General features: G+C 37.8%; 1 protein-coding gene across 7 annotated transcripts in view; it reads right to left on the bottom strand.

Annotated features, from left to right (window-relative positions):
- The window catches only part of Grip1 (glutamate receptor interacting protein 1), a 373,677-nt gene that overhangs the window by 128,882 nt on the left and 226,879 nt on the right, over positions 1-17,916 (bottom strand). For all 7 annotated transcript variants that reach the window (XM_077798384.1, XM_077798385.1, XM_077798387.1 and 4 more), the window contains 2 exons: positions 7,078-7,213; positions 5,159-5,304 (listed from right to left, as the gene is read on the bottom strand). In XM_077798384.1, coding sequence (XP_077654510.1) covers positions 5,159-5,304; positions 7,078-7,213 — 282 coding nt within the window. The remainder of the gene's footprint in view (positions 1-5,158; positions 5,305-7,077; positions 7,214-17,916) is intronic.

Genomic DNA, 17,916 nt, shown 5'->3' with positions numbered 1-17,916 from the left:
GACTTCATTTTATGTTCATTAATGAAACAGATCTGATCTTTATAATCTTTGTTTGCATGACAGGCTCCTGGTGATATGGTTTTATGCCTAGGACCAGATATCCTATATTGGCCACTCTAATTTTTCACTTATTACTTTGCATGTGTGTATGTGTATTCAAAGATGCAATTAAGGGCTTATCAAAAGAATCAAAGGGCCAGGTAAAAACTAATTTCAAAATATAAAACTACCCCTTACTTATTTTAGTTGTATTGGCATCCCTTGTTCTATATGTGAACATGCATGTGCTTCTATACAGTTCTTTTACTATAGTATATTAGATTATTCCAACCTATGTACTCTTTCCCTGCCTCCCCACCTCACCAAGAGTGTAGGAGTTGTGCACTTTGCCCCTTTGTTATGTTACGCTTGCCCACGGTTCTTACTAGACATGTGCTCTGGTGGCCAGGCTTATCCTTTTTTCCCCCCTCTGCCAAGGAAGAGCTTCCCTGAGAAATGCTGCTCTCTTATACTTAATCCCAGAATGAACCTCATGTAGGGAACCTTGAATTACACCCCATTCCTGTTCTCTATCACCACCACCACCACCATCTATCTGTTTTCCATTGGTGTTAGAATTGAGAAAAAGGCTATCCAGTGACATGTTTTAACCACCTTTATCTAAGTTAAGAAAAGACTCCTTTCCATAGAAAGCTAGTCTGATTCAGTCAATGGTTTAACCGTAAGGACAGCCTCTGCCAACCAGATTGTGTGATAGACATTTTTATTAAATAAGTAAATCTGCAGCTCCACAGTTTAAATGGAAACAGAATTTTAAAAAAACAACTTGCTAAAAATTATACTCTTTCCAACCATTTAAGCTTAGAATAAAGAATTCTAGGTGTTAACTGAAAATGGATGAGAATTATTTAACATTTCAAAGTTCACAAATTTTGAAGCTACTACTCTGCTCTGATTTTTTTTTTTTTTTGGTAGGGGGTTATGGGGATTGAACTCAGGGGCTCTTGACCACTGAGCCACATCCCCAGCCTTATTTTTTATTTTATTTAGAGACAGGTCTCACTGAGTGGCTTAGCGCCTCACTTTTGCTGATGCTTTGAACTTGTGATCCTCCTGCCTCAGGCTCCAGAGCCAGGGAATTACGGGCGTGCTCCACTGTGTCCAGCTCTGGTCTGACTTTTAATGCATAAATGCCTAAGATACAGTTGAGTCATGTTCTTCCTAAATACAGTTTCAAAGCATCATATATTTTAAAGTGAAAAAGAAATGTAAAGCTCATGTAGTCCAATCATTTCATTTTTGTAAAGAAACTGAATCTCAGAAAAGATAAGTGGCTTGCCCAAAGTCAAACTTCAATCTTTCCTTTATCAGATCATGGAAGCACACATCCTTCCTCCAGTTCTTTCTAAACCCTGGGGTTGGCTGAACCTCAAATTGCTGTAATCTGGAGAAAGTTACTGGCTGTGGCTTTGGCCTGGGGTGGCTTATCTCTCAGTGTCAGTTCTCCTCCAGGGCCTCAGCTGTGGTGGTCTGTTTTGCTCTGGCAATCTGAGCTAAATGGAGTGGAGGCTTGCTAATCCTTCCAACCTCTCTGAACTCAAAGACCTTATTAATTTCTCCAAACATAATAAAAAGAAACAGATCATCCTTGGAGAATAGATCTCTTCTATCTGATTTCTAGCATGAAAATTCACACTTTTGTGTTTAAAAATATCTTTTTTTTTTTCCCCATCAGCTTTCTTATGTGAGGAAGACAAAGCAGGTATAATCACTGAGTTATGAAAGGCTTTTATTCCAAAACATTTCTGATACTCATCTTTTTCTCTTTAACTCTACCAATGCAATATTGATTTAGGATATCACCTCTCTTTCGGAAAACTGAAGCAGCCCTTAGGCTTAATAGCTCCTGATCTATACTCCATTTGGCCTCCAAAATGATGAACCTAAAAATCCCAATCTGATGAAGCAGTTTTAAAAGCCTTTAATGACTCCTCCCTGCCCACTTGAAGCCACCCCACATTCACCAAAATGGTGTAGAAGGTCCTCCTTGTTTGGCTCCTCTTTGGCCTCCTTCTTACCCATGGCCTCTCTGCTACTCCCTTTGTGCTCTAACAACTCCAATCTGTTTGGGCTTAACCTGTGCACTGGGCTAGACTGTCTCATCCCCTTGCTGGACCCTCTGCATGGAATGTTGTTCCTCTTTCCACTTGACTTTCCCTGTTTCCTTTAAGACTTTCCCCAAATCCCCAGGTCTGAATCACCCCCAAATATTGGGAAATCTTTATTATGGGTGATAACATGAAAGCTACACTGACAGCTCCTTTAGAAAGAGGTCATGCTTGATTAATATTTATATACTCAGTGGGATGCAAATGCATATTCAAGTAGCTTTGACTCTAGTTCTCTCAACTCCTCAGCGATGGTGTGAGATGGTGATTTCAAAGCACACTGACTGTTCTAACATTCAAGAACACATAGAGGGGGAATGGGTAGGGGAGGGGAAGAAAAAGAGGATCATGGGGACTAAAATGGAGTAAATTGAATTCCATGCATGTATGATTTTGTCAAAATAAACCCAACTACTATGCATAACTATAATATTGTAATAAAACTACAGTACCTTCAGCAAAAAGAATAATAACAATGATGATGATGGTTAATATTAATTTCTTACCAAGCATCTGATAATGGTCTAAATAATGATTATGTGATGGTAGCCTGTGCTCCTTGACAAACATCCTACAACAATCATAGCCACGTAACAGGTGGGAAGCCTAAGGCTTGAAGAACTTAAAACACACATTCAGAGTTTACAAAGCTAGAAATGGACAAGGCAGACATTTAACTAGCAAACCAGTCCAGACCCTTAACACTCTATTTTACTGTCTTACTCTTGTCGAAAATGAAAAAAAAATGTAGCGAGTTTTTTTTTAAATTTTTTATTTAACATAAACTAAATTGATTTTGTTATAAAATGAGTACTCGAATTTCCATGCTACATTTTATGTTAAGAATAAGTACTTGTGCCTGGCTATGTACATATTCCCTTAGTGCTCTAATCTGGTCGCCAAGCTTCAAACATCATCTCAACTCCCATCATGCTCAATTTACATTTCTAGTCCAGATCTTACTTCCAAGTCCCTTAACTGAAGCTCTTTTCTTTAATCCTTGTGCATATAAAATACACATCTCAAATATCAAACAATGATCTCCTGATCTCCTCCTGTTCAGCTCTTCCCATATTCTTCCCCACCCTGTTAAATGGCAACTCCATCCTTCCAGTTGCTCAGACTCAAAACCCGGGGTTATTCTTGACTTCTTCATTTCCAAACGACTCACCTAAAGCCATTAGAAAATCCTGTTGCTCTATCTTCAAGATTAATTTAGAATCTGATTCTCGCTACCTCCATTTACTCTCTTTCCCCTGAATCAGTGCAATAGCTCCAGCTTCTATCCTCACCCTGAAGTCTGTTCTTGACACAGCATCCTGAAAGAGCCTTCAAAAACATAAATCAGATCATGCTTTTCTCTGTTCAAACCATACAGTGGCTTTCTGCATCATTCAGAGCAAAACTGAAGGTCCTTCCAGTATCCTATGAGGATACCTTCCTCCTTACATTTCTGACCTCATTTCTTAATCCTCTTCCTGAGTGTTCTGCTCCACCCATACTGCCTTTCTTAATGTTTGTAGAATAACCCAGGGATATTGCTGCCTTCTGGTCTTGGCACTGGCTGGTCCTTTGTTCTGTAACTCTCTTCCTCCAGAAATTAATATGGCCACTCCCCACCTTTCCTTCATGTCATGAACAAATGTTATTTTCTCAGTAGTAGTAGTAATCCCTCCCCAATCCCATCACCCTTAATTGCTCTCTAGCTCTGATTTCATAACATCCATGACCCGACTCTGCAATTTACTTATTATGTTTTTGTTTTATTATCTGTCTTCCCCTGCTATGATGGCAATTCCACGTATGTACCCAAGCTCCCAAAATGTAGCAGATTCTGGAATATAAATCATTACTGAAAATGAATTATTACCAACTCTTCATAATTGATCTATATTCTCACCAGTAGGGAAGAGCAAAGAGATTTCTAGGATAGCATCTTGTGAATAGCTAATAATTGGAGAGGTGGTTCTAGAATAATAGTATAGCTTAAATGCAAGGAAGCAGTAACACATAGCACAAGGTATGTCTCATGTGAATAAGCATGTGGGCTTTGAAATTGGGCAGCTTGTGCTTAAATATGGACTTTGCAGACCAGGACTATTAATTTGGGAAAAATACTTAAGCTTCTGTAAAGTGAGAAAAAGAGCAATAAGAAGGACTACCTTGCAGGATTGATTGATCATTATTTATTAAAAACTTTTATAGTGCCAAGCACCATTCTAAGTGTTTTATAAATATTAACTTAGGTACTCCTCTTAATAAACTTATGAGTAGAAATTAATATTATCCCCATTTTAAGAATGTGAAAACAGAGACCTAGAAAGTTTAAGTAACTTTCTCAAAAGTAAGAAGTTAGTAAAAGGGGAAGCTCGGATTTGAACCCAGCCATTTGATAAATTAAAGTTCACCTGTGCTGACCCCGATTCTGGTGAGGATTATGTAAATCAATGCAAGTCAACTTTCTTATGATTTCAACATTTAATAAGTGTTCAAAATGTGTTATCTGCTCTTGTTATTACCATTATTATTATTTGATAATAATGTGATCTGAAATTATGTTTATGTTTCAGACATAAACATATCTATACAAGAGTCAATATAAAACATGCTTTCCCTAAATCTGAGTGCAAAATTTAGTACTTAATGCACAGACTATATATTATATATATAAATATATATATGTGTGTATATATATATATATATATATATATATTTATATTTATATAAATAAGACTTTACATACATAAGTGTTGTAGAAAGATCACATTACATTAAAAGAACATGGGCCCTGGGTAATTTCATTGTTACTTATTCTCTTTTTATTTTTTCTGAGTGAGGCTATATATTTCTCAAATCAAATACTTAAAAATATCAAGTTTGCTTTGACCTTGCTGTAATGAGACACTGGTGGCAAAAGGGAACAACAGAAGCCAGGTGCTTTAGGAAGTGATGTGGTACCCCCTACACTGCCCCAGATTGTGTTTACTCACAGACTGGCGGAAGCTCATATTCCACTTCAAGAACCACTCTCTCTCCAACATTCTTCAGCAAGCTGATGATCTCATCATGGCGGAATTTGGCCAGGTTGATCCCATTCACAGCTTTGATGTAGTCACCCACATCTAGCTGGTCACTTCTGCAAAATAGACAGTGTTAATTCAGTGGCCCATCTTCTCCACAGGCCAGTCTGGATCTATTTTTCACTTTCCACTCATGAATAAGCAAGTTTAGATGGCAATATAGTGAAGTCCCTGCTGCTCAGGAGGTGACCAGTTCCTGAGGGCAGGGGTGTAGCACAGTGTCAGTGGGTTCTGTTTTCTCAGCTGTCACATTTTAGAAATTCTGCTCTGGGTATGCCATTATTTATGATTTCCCCTTAACCTTTTTATTTTTAAAAGCACCATAAAACAAAATAATTTTTATTTATTTATTGAGTTGCTCAGCCCTTAAGGGGCTGATTCTCTAGGAATAGATCCAGATCCCAGATACTTCAGATCTTTTTCTTTGTAGTCCCTCTCATTTTTGCTGCCTGCCTTTTGGACATGTCATGGGTTACAATATCGTCACTGGGATTTTATCCAGGGCCAAAGAAAGTCTCTCAAAGTCTGAAGGAGAAGGGTTAAGGTGCTCATATTCCTGTCAGCCTCTCCTATGAGTAATACCTTTGCATCAGGGAGCAATCAGCTAGATTAAGCTTATAAACTGGATATGTGGGTTGATTATCAAAAGAAGTCACTATTTCAGATGATACTTTATAAGACAAGAACTCTAAACTTGGAATTACGTGGACAAGAACGTTAGTGTCTAGGATTTAAGGACCCCTGATCTCACTTTTTTTTTAAGACAGAGAGAGAAAAGAGAGAGATTTTTTTTAATATTTATTTTTCAGTTTTCAGTGGACACAACATCTTTATTTTATGTGGTGCTGAGGATGGAACCCAGTGCCCCGCGCATGCCAGGCGAGCGTGTTACCACTTGAGCCACATCCCCAGCCCCTGATCTCACTTTTATTGGGGGGTATCAGGGATTAAACTCAAGGGCACTTGACCACTGAGCCACATCTCCAGCCCTATTTTGTATTTTATTTAGAGACAGGGTCTCACTGAGTTGCTTAGCACCTTGCTTTTGCTGAGGCTGGCTTTGAACTCACGATTCTCCATCCTCAACCTCCCAAGTCCCTGTGATTATAGGCATGCACCACCACACCCAGCCTGATCTCACTTTTAATAAAGCTCAATATTCCATCTTCTCTTGCTGAGGTAAATTTAGAATGCATCTCTAAAGCAAGCCCACCCCTGTCCAGTATCTAGGAAGTTCTGCCTTTGCATTGTGAGAATAATTTGCAGTTCATGGGAAGAAGGGCAAAGTGAGAACTTCCCCTCCAAGCCTTCTGTCCTTTGGAAACCATCTCTTTATCTTGGTGGAAAGGGCAGTCTCACAAGCAGAAAATCAAAAAAGCAAATTTTTTACTTGGAAATGGGACATTGGGCCTCCCACTCTTCCTGGCCAGCCCTGTCCCTCTGTGGACGCATCCCTGGATACATAACATGGGTCATCTACTTCACTTTGAGATGATCTCTGTGTCTCATCCCCACTGCAGCCCGTCTGCTGTTTGATGGCACATTTAGGTCTAGATCCATATATATGTTAAAATTAAAATCTTATCAGAGGCTGGCTGCCCCTTAGATGACATAAGAAACCTCCCTAGTGACTTCATCGTAGGCCAGAAAAGCCACTGACAGGCCGGGGGAGCAGCTTCTGAACCGTGCCCTGCTGAGCTTCTGGGGGGACGTGCTGCCTGGCAGATGGCACTGTCATTTATTTATTAGTGACCTTTTCTGACAGAGCTTTAATTTTTGAATTAATTACACCCCACACCTCTTTCCCATTTCCCCACAGAGGCAGTTACCTAGCAGCGATTCCTCCCTGCCGCAGGTTGGACACCCGTGGCTTGCCATCCTTGTCAATTCCTCCGGACACTGTCAGACCCAGGGTGGTGCCTTCCTTCTTCATCAATTCAACCACAGTGGAGCCCTTGAATTCCTCTGTAAGAGAAAAGCGTTTGTCCTATTAAATGAAAGCAGCACCACAGATGTTATTTCATGATCAGGTGACTTCTCCCCAGAAACTCTTTTCACTTTTTCTTCCATGAGAAAAGATATCCATGGTCTCCTTCCATTGTAAGCTGAAAAGTGTCTCATGAAGAGGTATGCACCGATAGCATCCAAGGCAGATATTCCACAAGGGCTTATTAACCAGCACCAGTGGGGTAGTTTGCTCTAGGTTGGCAATAAATAGACTTATATACCAATGATGATATTCAGCTTCTGTTTCCTACCGTTCCCTAGTGACTTTCTCTGAATTCTGTCCTTGTAACTCCAAAAAGAACAGCTGAAAGTCCTAAGAAGTTAGAACAGGATTTTAAATAACAATACAAATGCATATTGTGTAGTAACAGACTCCAAGTTCCTGACACATTTCAGCTTAGGAAGCCAACTGACAGGAGAAGAGAGCTCTCCACAGGTTCAAGGAAAATATTATCAACTTTCACTTTTTTTGTCATTTACAAACCAAGCACCAAATGGCTCATGCAACGACTGATACGATTTCTTGCTGAATATGTCTCAGTATGGCAAGGCAGTGTTGGTCCTCGGAATTTCAGGGTAACTGCTATCAATTTATCAATATGCAACAAAATTGTAAAATCTCACAGATCTTGTGGGAACAATGTCTTTGCACCAAGAGGGAACTCAAACCTTTTGATTTGTCACAAAAACAGAAGGTAAGAAAATATTAAGAATATTATTTCCTTTCAGAAATAAAAATGAGAAGTCAGTATTCACATATCCAGAGGCTAATTATGATAAATAGTGTTTTAGAACTCCTATGATGTTACTCTTCTCTTTACTATTTGCGATCTTTCTGGATACAAATGGGGAAACTAGGTGCTTTCCCATCTTCTCCAAAATCAAAGGCCTGCTTTGACCCCAAATTTCAGGGTTATAAACTTTTGGAACATCAAAGACACTTATATTAAAATGCAAGAACAGACTTGCTTTTTTCAAAGTCAAATTAAAAAAAAAAAACCCCGATACCTCTGCATACCTCTGTCCTTTTCTTAATTACATATAACAGTTCATTATAATTTTAAAAACCTCCATGAATGCTTATCATCAAGGTTTTAAAATTGTTGCTGCTGGTATATAATTCTACTAGGCAATAAAAAAATTCAAATCAGGGAAAGAAAGAATCTTTCATCTAGCCTACAGAGAAGAATGGAGTGCTTGGGGAAAGGAAGCAAGGGTCATCAGGTCACTCATTTCCTTAGTGCCACAGAGAATGTCATTCCAGGCAGGGCAGTCAAGGTTTCCAGGCTCTGTGATGCCCGTGTCCCAGCCCACATTGCTGGAGGCCTGCTTTGACCCTTCAGTCTCACAGCACTAAAGGTATGAGCCGACGATGCCCTTCAATGCAGAAGCTGAGGAAGAGGGTATGAATGCTTATGATGTCAGCTTCAGGCATTACATTTTATATGAGAGACCAAATAAGGATTGACATTCAAGAACCCAAATTCTTATCAAGTGCATAAAAGTTCAAGTTCTTTTATATTTTTTTGCCAGAACCATTTGTAACCATGTCCATTGCTGTGCTTTTCACCTGTGTCTCCTTAAAACAAAATAGCCCCTCACATGCACCATAGATACCCACATGGGCCCAGATGATATTTGAAGAGATGAACTTAACAAATAACCCCTATAAATCCTGTTGGTAGAAGCCAGGGTGTAAATTTTTTAAAACTAAAGTTAATAATTAAAGTAATAAAGATGACGGAAAAAAAAAATGGTGGGTGACTATTCTCACCACAGAGCATAGAACTGCCTAACAATTTTTGCCCAAAAAAGAATTCTTTGCATCTTCTTGGATTATGCAGAGTAATCCTGTATATTTAAACTTTTGATTTTAGAAATTTCTTTCTTGTTCTATTTATTTTATTTTATTGTACTAGGGATTGAACCTAGGGGTGCATAACCATGAACCACATCCAATGCCCTTTTTATTTTGAGACAGCATCTTGCTAAGTTGCTTAAGGCCTTGTTAAGTTTGCTGAGAATGTCTTGAACTTGCGATCCTCCTGCCCTGGCCTCCTGAGCTGCTGGGATTACAGGTGTTCACCACTGTGCCCAGCTATAGACCTTTCTTGAAGCATGGGAAGCATAGTGTTTTTTAGAGCCTAGTCACAAATTCACAAAGACACAATGATGAAACAGTAATGCCAGGCATGTGAGAAGTAAGTTTCCATTTATAAAAATTTTGTCCCTACTCATGTTTTTAAGAAAATGCTTCTTGCATAAAATGGGACACCATCAAACAGGTTTGGAAGCAGTCTTTATGGCGGAAAGAAGACAGTGCAGTTTTGTCTTGAAGGAAACCAAGCCCTTCCCAGGTTTCTTGCTGAATCTTAAAAGTCTAGAAAAGATCAATAACTATTTTAATTTATTCTTTAAAATATAAATCCATTGATCTGGCTACTCTTTAAACTGGTAACAGTCAACTACCTTACCATTTAAAAATATTTCAAATCTTTTTCTAAGAGCTAGTTTTAATAACAAGAAAGAAAATATTTATGCCCCAGTTATTGGAGCAATTTATACATTCAATAACTTACTGAATGCTACTATGACCCAAACATTGAAGCACAAAGATGAAAAAAAAAATGAAGGCCATTATTATCCTCAGGATGCTCAGCCTAGTCACAGAGGCAGAGTCACAGGCCACTAAGCCACAGGGCAGGTTGTGAGGAAGGCAGGCACAGAGGAGATAGTCCTGGAAACAATGTCAACCAAAGACTTGAGGTTAATGCAACATTTATTTCACAGTTTTGTCTTCTGACAGATGTGTTGTATTTATTGATCAGGATTAGCTGAGCAGAGCAGACCAAAGAAGGGATATATAAATTAGGTAACAATTCAGGAGTAAATGTACAATATTGTTGCAAGAAAATGCACTGAATCACAAGAATGTTGACTGCCAATAAGTATCTTTAGTCCCAAAGGAATTGACTAAATTCATTATGGGTGTTTCCAAAGCAGGTAGGAGAGAAGAGGTGGTTGGAAAGGGAGGAACCTGCTTCTGGAGTTTGCTTTCAGCTAACCTCCATTCTCTGCTCAGGTAATCAATCATTTTATGTCTTTTTTGGCGTTTAATGTTTGCATAATGATCTAATGGCAAAGAGAAATGAAGACAGATGCATTCATTTGCATGAGTTCACTTATATATCAAGGCTTAGTGAATCAACACTGCGGTAAAACAGGGGAACTTGGGCAAGTCAATATGTACTGACAATTTCTTTCTTTTGTGATTTAAATTGCAAATAATCCTTCCCAAATGAAGAGGACCAAACAGCAAACATTATAGTTTTTCCAAATTAGCAAGCAGCACAGAGAACAGATGATGCCCAACCAGCAAGAAATGAGATGGATCTGGATTTGACATTTTCCTTAATCACCATATTTAATTTTTAGAGAAGAAACTACAGGTTTATATCTGTACCACTGCTTACTCATATAACCAACAAGAATCTCACTGATAGAATTGGATTATTTGTTTGCTGTTTCTCTTTGGACTTGTTATTCAATCTTTTAAGTTACTGAACTCTAGAAAATTTTAAGGAAAACAACAATGACACTTGGTAATTATGTAAAAGTTTTACAAACAAATTATAAAATTTAATAACACAGCTTTTTACAAATTAATGTGCAATAATAATACCCAGGTAGATGTTACATAGTCAAACAACAGTCATCTAGAAGTCATGGTAGAAAGAGAAGACATCCCCTTCAATAGCCAAAAAGTCACATCTCCAGGAAAAAAAAAATCATGAAAATGTACAAGAGTTATAGGAAAAAAACCTTAAAAGACTTCTGAGGGATATGAGATCGACATAAATGGAAAGACAATCCATTCCATCATCCAATAAACAATGAATGCTAACCATGTGTCAAGCAGTGGTCTAGGCACTGAAGATAAAGCACCAGACAAAATGAACAAAACTCCAGCCATCCAGGAACTAATATTCCGGTGGATGGTATAGCCCAACATAAAGCATGTGTCAGTTCTCCCTAAATTAGTTTATAAAGTTAACACTATCAATAAAAGTCCCCATATGATTTTTCTGGTACAAGATATATCTTACATTATTGCAAAAATAGAACATATAACCTTGCAAAGATTCTGTGAAAAATTGGGTTGCCAACATACACTAGCTCACTCTTTAAGACTGCTGTGAAAGAGTGGAGAGAGCCTGCTCATGACACCTCTGTGAAAGAGGTAATAGAATTGTGATTGGATGTCACACTACCAATCATGTCTCCCTGAGAGATTGTAAAAAGTACCAGACTTGCAGATGCAGGAGACTGGAGTGGGGAGGCCGGAAAATTCCTCAGCATCGGCTTCCCAAAATTAGACAGAGTCTAGATTTGCTGGGATATGTGGAAAGATAAAACAAAGCAAAACAATTAACAAACAAAAACAGAAAGAAAAGAAATATCATAGGCATAAGGCATCCTGGACCCACATCAGACTATCTTAGGTTTTGTAACACCACTTTGCATAGAGTAAATGTATGGCATAATAATCACACTTTGTGCTGTGAAAACCTTGGTGTTTGGAATCTCCTGCCTCATTGCTTATATTTTTTTTTTAAAAAATATTACCACAGAAAGGGCAGTTACCCCTAATTTTTGACAGGTCCCTGAAATTCAGGAACTACATGTGCAAAGCGGATAATAGTAACTTGAGTTGCTGAAAGAGGAGAAACACACAAATTGTGATAACAGAGTGATAAAGGCAACTCAAGAGTAGAAGAAGGGCTGTGACTGGTGAATCCTAAAAGGGCCCTGCTCTGCCCAGGCCAGCAGTACTCTGGATCTTTCAGGGGAGTGGTACAGGAAGGACAGTCTTAGGTAGGCAAAAGGAAAGAGGGGAGGTGTTAAAACCAGAGCAACAACAAATGGTAGGAAATTTTATGGATTCTGCGGCAGGGAAACACACGTAATTCCTCAATGCTGGCTGCATGGAGGAATTACCCTGATAGCTTTTAAAATACTGATGCCTGGGCTCACCCCAGTCCAATCCAATCAGAATATCTTGATGGGATTGTGTATATTAAATTTTAAAGACATTTGAGAATCTACAACTATCTCATAGATCCCTTGTGCCCTTTACCTTGTTTTCCCCAATGGTAACATGATGCAAAACTGTAATATAATATCACATCTGGCATGTTGGCATGGATGAAGTCAAAACACAGATCATTTCCCTCACCTCAAGCATCTGGTTACCCTTTTATAGGGACAGCCATATCCCTCCTTCTCCTATCTCTTTCGTAACCCTGGAAACCCCTAATCCAGTCTCTATTATCATAATTGTGCAATTTCAAAATGTTGAATAAACAAAATTATATACAGTGAAATCTTCAGAGTTGACCTTTTATACTCAGCTTCATTCTGTAGTGATTTGTTCAATATCACTAGACAAATCTAGTGGCAATAGTTCTCTCCATTTTAACACTGAGTGGTATTCCATGGCACAGATAGGCCTGAGTTTGTTTAACCACACACTTATTGAAGGACATCTTGGCTGTTCCCATTTTTTGGCTATTATGACTAAAGCTGCTATAAATATTCATGTACAGTTTTCATGTGAACATAAATATTCATTTCTCTGGGATAAATACCCAGGAGCATAATTTGTGGGTCATATGGTAGGCGCATATTTAGTTTTCTAATGAACTGCTCAACCATTTTCCAAAGTAGCTCTACTGTTTCCATTCTCACCAATTGTGTAAGAGTAATTGAGCTTCTCTGCATCCTACAAAGTATTTGGTGTTGTCACTATTTTTTTATTTTAACCCTTCTGATAAGTGTGTAGTGATATTCTAGTTTTAATTTTGGAGTATTTATTTATTTATTTATTTGGTAAAATGTCTCTTCATTCCTTTTCCCCACTTCCTGATTAGATTGTTTGTTTTTAGAGTGTTGAGTGTTGAGAATGTCTTATAAGTTACAGATCCTAGTCCTTTGTTGAATACATGGTTTGCAGATATTTTCTCCCAGTCGGTAGACTTTATTTTCATGCTTTTAGAAAGGTCTTTCATTGAGACTCTGGTTTTAATTTTGATGAAGTCCAACTGATTGATTTTTTCCTTTTATGGCTCATGCTTTTATCAAGTCTAGGAACTCTGTGCTAAGCCCTTAGTCATCAAATTTTCTCCATTGTTTTCCTTACAGTTTGTGAATATTTTCTATAATTCTTATAATACTATGATGTATATTTTAAGTCTGTGGTCCATTTTGATCATTGAAAGTATGAGGCTTTGGTCAAGATTCTTCTCCTCTTTCTCCTTCTTTTTTTTTTTTTTTTGCTTATAGATTTCCAATTACTCTGGCAACATTCACTGAATAGGCTATTTTCATCTACTAGGTTGCTTTTGCATCTTGTCAAAAACCAGTTGGAGCCAGGCATGGTGGGGCACACCTGCAATCCCAGAGGCTCTGGAGTCTGAGGCAAGTTGGAGGCTAGCCTCAGTAACTTACTGAGGCCCCAAGCAACTTAGTGAGATACTGTCTCAAAATAAAAAATAATAAGGACTGGTGATGTGGCTCAGTGGTGAAGTACTCCTGGGTTCGATCCCTAGTAACTCCTCCCTCCAAAAAACCCAGTTAAGCATATTTCTATGGGTCTATTTCTAGGTCCTCTCTGTGTTTGTTCCGATATACAATACAGTATTTATTACTGTAATTAAATAATATCTTGAAATTGGGCAGAACAATTCTTCCCACCTTATGCAGGCTTTTTAAAATTGTTCCTTAGCTTTTCCACATAAATTTTGAAATATCTCTTCTATAGTTACCAAACTGTTGTTGAGATTTTGATAGAATTTGTGTCAAACTTTTTTTTTATCAACTTGAAAAGAATTTACATCTTTACTCTAGGGAGTCTTCTAGTCCATGAAAGATGGCATGTCTCTCCCATTATTTAGATTGGATTCTTTGATTTCCCTTCATCAGCATTTTTTTTAGTTTTCAGCATACAAATTTTTTCATTTTGGGAGAATGATTATAAATGGCATTTTATTTTTTAATTTCAAGGTACACATGTTCATTGCTAGCATACAGATATATGATTGATTTTTATATATTTATTTTATATTCTGTGGCATCACAGAACTTAGATTTATTCTGAGAAATTGTTTTCTTTTTTAATAAATTCATCTGGCTGGGGATGTGGCTCAAGATGTATCGCGCTTGCCTGGCATGTGTGCAGCCCGGGTTCGATCCTCAGCACCACACACAAACAAAGATGTTGTATCCGCCGATAACTAAAAAATAAATATTAAAATTCTCTCTCTCTCTCTCTCTCTCTCTCTCTCTCTCTTCTCTCTCTCTCTCTACCCCCCTCTCTTACTCTCTCTTAAAAATAAATAAATAAATAAGCAAATAAATAAATAAATAAATAAATAAAATGTTTGATAAATTCATCAGGGTTGTCTATGAAGATAAGCATTTCATCTGCAAGCAGAACCAACTTTATTTCTTCTTTTCCAATCCATGTGCCTTTTACTGACCTTTTTTGCTCTATGCACCGAATGGACTCCCACCACTATGTTGATTAAGAATGGTGAGAGTGGACATCCTTACCTTTTCCCAGTCTTAGGGGGAAATGTCTCATTCCCCTCTAATTCTATTTTTCTGAGAGCTTTTATCACAAATGGGTTTGAATTTTGTCAATTGTTTTGCATTGGTTGATATGATCATGTGATTTTTCTTTACCTTGATTTTTTTTTTTTACTTTGAGTGATTTTTGTAATACTTGCATCCCTGAAATAAACCCCAGTTGGTCATATGATGTAATACTATTGTATGTTGTTGAATACTATTTGATAATAATTTATTAAGCATTTTTCATCTGGGCTGGGGCTGTAGCTTAGTGGCAGAGCACTTGCCTATCATGTTTGAGGCCCTGGGTTTGATCCTCAGCACCACATAAAAATAAACAAATAAAATAAGGGCATTTTGTCCATCTACTACTATAAAAAATGTAAAAAAAAATCATCTATATTTTTGAGTAGTATAGCCTGTAGTGTTCTCCTTTGTACATTTTTCTTTGGTTGTGGTATCATGGTAATAATATTAGCTTCCAAAAATGAATTGGAAAATGCATTTCTTTTTCTGTTTTCTAGAAGAGGTTGTGTAGAATGGTTTTCAATATTTGGTGGAATTTTCCAGTGAAATTATGTGGGCCTGGAAATTTCTTTTTGAGGAGTTTTAAAATTGCAAATTCAATTTCTTTCATAGTTACAGGGCTATTTAAATTATCCTCTTGGTATTGGGTGTGTTGCAATTCGTATTTCCAAGAACAGATCCATTTCAATTAGATCAAAACCTCTGCAGTTGGGGTTTGTTTTGTTGTGTGCTTTGTTTTGTTTTTGCTTTTTTAAAAGTTCTAACATGCTGCCAAGATTGAGGCACTAATTTAGGGTTTGGTGTATGAGGAGAGATTGGCAGAAAAGACATGGGGAAGTAAACAGAGATTTAGACCATGAAGGATCCAAGAAAAGTGCTCTGATTAGAGTTTGATAAAAGGTTAGCCTTTAGCTTGTTGTTAGTTGAAGCAATAGTTTGACATTAATGGCATGAAGTGTTGGGGAGAAACATATTCCAGCTGTGTCAAAGAGAACCATTAAAAAGCCACTGCAGTAATATAATGCATTAAGTTAGGTCAGATTATGTCAGCAAATCCAAAAATAAAGAATAGCTCACATATAACAGAAACTTATATTTCTGTTCATAATCTACATCTAGATGGGTGTTTCTGATCAGCAGTCAAATTCTTTGTGTCTCTGCTATCCCTTAATGCTTTGGTTCCCCAAAACATAGAGATATCTTAAGTTTCATGGTGAAGTGACAGGTCTACTCTGGGTCATTTTATATTTTTGAGAGAAACACAGCCATACTATATATCTGTTGGACACAACAGTATCTCCTTACTTGAGGCAGTTTAGTTCAACATATGATCATAATACATTGCTTTGGGTGATGTCCTGTCTTTCCAAAGCTGATTTCTGTGCAATGATAAGAAGCAAATTCCATGTAAAAATCAATGTGAAACAAGAAGTGAGGTTGTCAATGCTTAATCTGATTGGTGGGTTTGAGAATTTGTATGATGTCCAACAAACACATTTTTATGGTTACTAGGCACTTGTGGTTTACTTAAGAATGAAATAAATGCATTTTAAACTTTCTTATTTATGTTTCTCTTCAAATGGTAAATAGGTTGTTTGGACAAAATATGAATTAGGTTGTTTGGATTTAACTACTTCATAAATTGAACTATTGTATTTCATTTGGCTTGGGGTGCTGTAAAAATTTTACTGAGACACTAGGGTTCTGTGAATAGAGAAAGTTTGGGATCTTCTGCACTAGGAACATATCCTATCTGTGTTCAGTAGAGTGGAGGGGAAAGAGAGCTGAGGTAAAATCCATCACTGGCCTGCAGATACTCTCAAGGGTATGGCTTATTCCATGTTCACACCTAACTTCAAAGAAGACTGAGGGCTAGAGTCTTGACAGGTTCCCAGGCAATAAGGTTGGGTGGATTTGGGGGGATGGGTATTTGACTGTGTCATATATAGGTAATGCCTGAGAGACTAAAATATACCACTAGTTATATGGGTGGCAGGAACTGCAGATATGTTAATGAAGAGAAATTCCTTTGAGTTAGAAACCAATCAGGAAGTGGGGAGCTAGGAAGAGGAGGGTCAAGAAGATCTCAAGTTTTCCAACTTGCATGATTGGTGGGTGCTGATGTCCATCACTGAGAAAGGGAAGCTAGGAAACAAAGGAAGTTTGGAGAGTTGTGAATGATTGGAACAGAAGCCAATATTCAGCACAGTATTGAGTAAGAGAATCTCACTGAGAATTAAGTACCAGGCTGGAAATTTAACCTTAGTTTTTGTCAAGTTCCAAAGTGGTAAGACCCTCACTCCATAGATACACCACAAAAAGAGAAAGTGTGAAAAAGAAAAAAAAAGAGAGAAAGTGTGGTAAAGCAACAATAGACACACGTTCAGCAAAAGATGCACTGGTAATGCTCCTTACTCTTTGAAGTTCCATCAAGGGCATACATTTTTTAAAATACCATGAATAGCAACACAGAAATGCCATCAATGAGAACTCCCTATACTAAGTCACAAATTTTGAAATGCTGATGTCAGAGACAGTGTTTTGTTCTCTGCTGTGTCTCCAGGGTCTGGAATGGTGCCTGGAACGTTTGCACCCTAGTAACTGCTGAGGGCATGAGCACATCAGTCCTGACACAGGGCATTATGACAGGGCAGTGAGCAGTTTATGACAAACAGAATTATGGCTTCATGGTGCAGATGCAGAATGATAAAGAGCAGAGTCTGAACAGGAGCAGAGTTCCTTTCCTATGCTTGTTGGTTGGTCATTTTAACTGATGCCATAGCAAAGGGGCTAGGGCTTATATCAGAATACAAGCGCTATATCTGCGTACTAATTTTGCAAAGATATTAATGCTTACGCTACAGTTTTATCTGTATATTACTTTTAGTGGTAGCACTAAGAAGTGTATCCCTCTCAGGAAATAAACAGATGCTTTTTCCAATATTCATTTCAAGTGCCTCCTAATATTGCCTGGTTCAGCAAAGCTGCAGGGATCAAAGCTGGGT

This window comes from Urocitellus parryii, chromosome 5 (genome assembly GCF_045843805.1).
Source record: "Urocitellus parryii isolate mUroPar1 chromosome 5, mUroPar1.hap1, whole genome shotgun sequence".
NCBI classification, from domain to species: Eukaryota; Metazoa; Chordata; class Mammalia; order Rodentia; family Sciuridae; genus Urocitellus; species Urocitellus parryii.
This window is presented reverse-complemented; position numbering and strand designations above follow the sequence as displayed.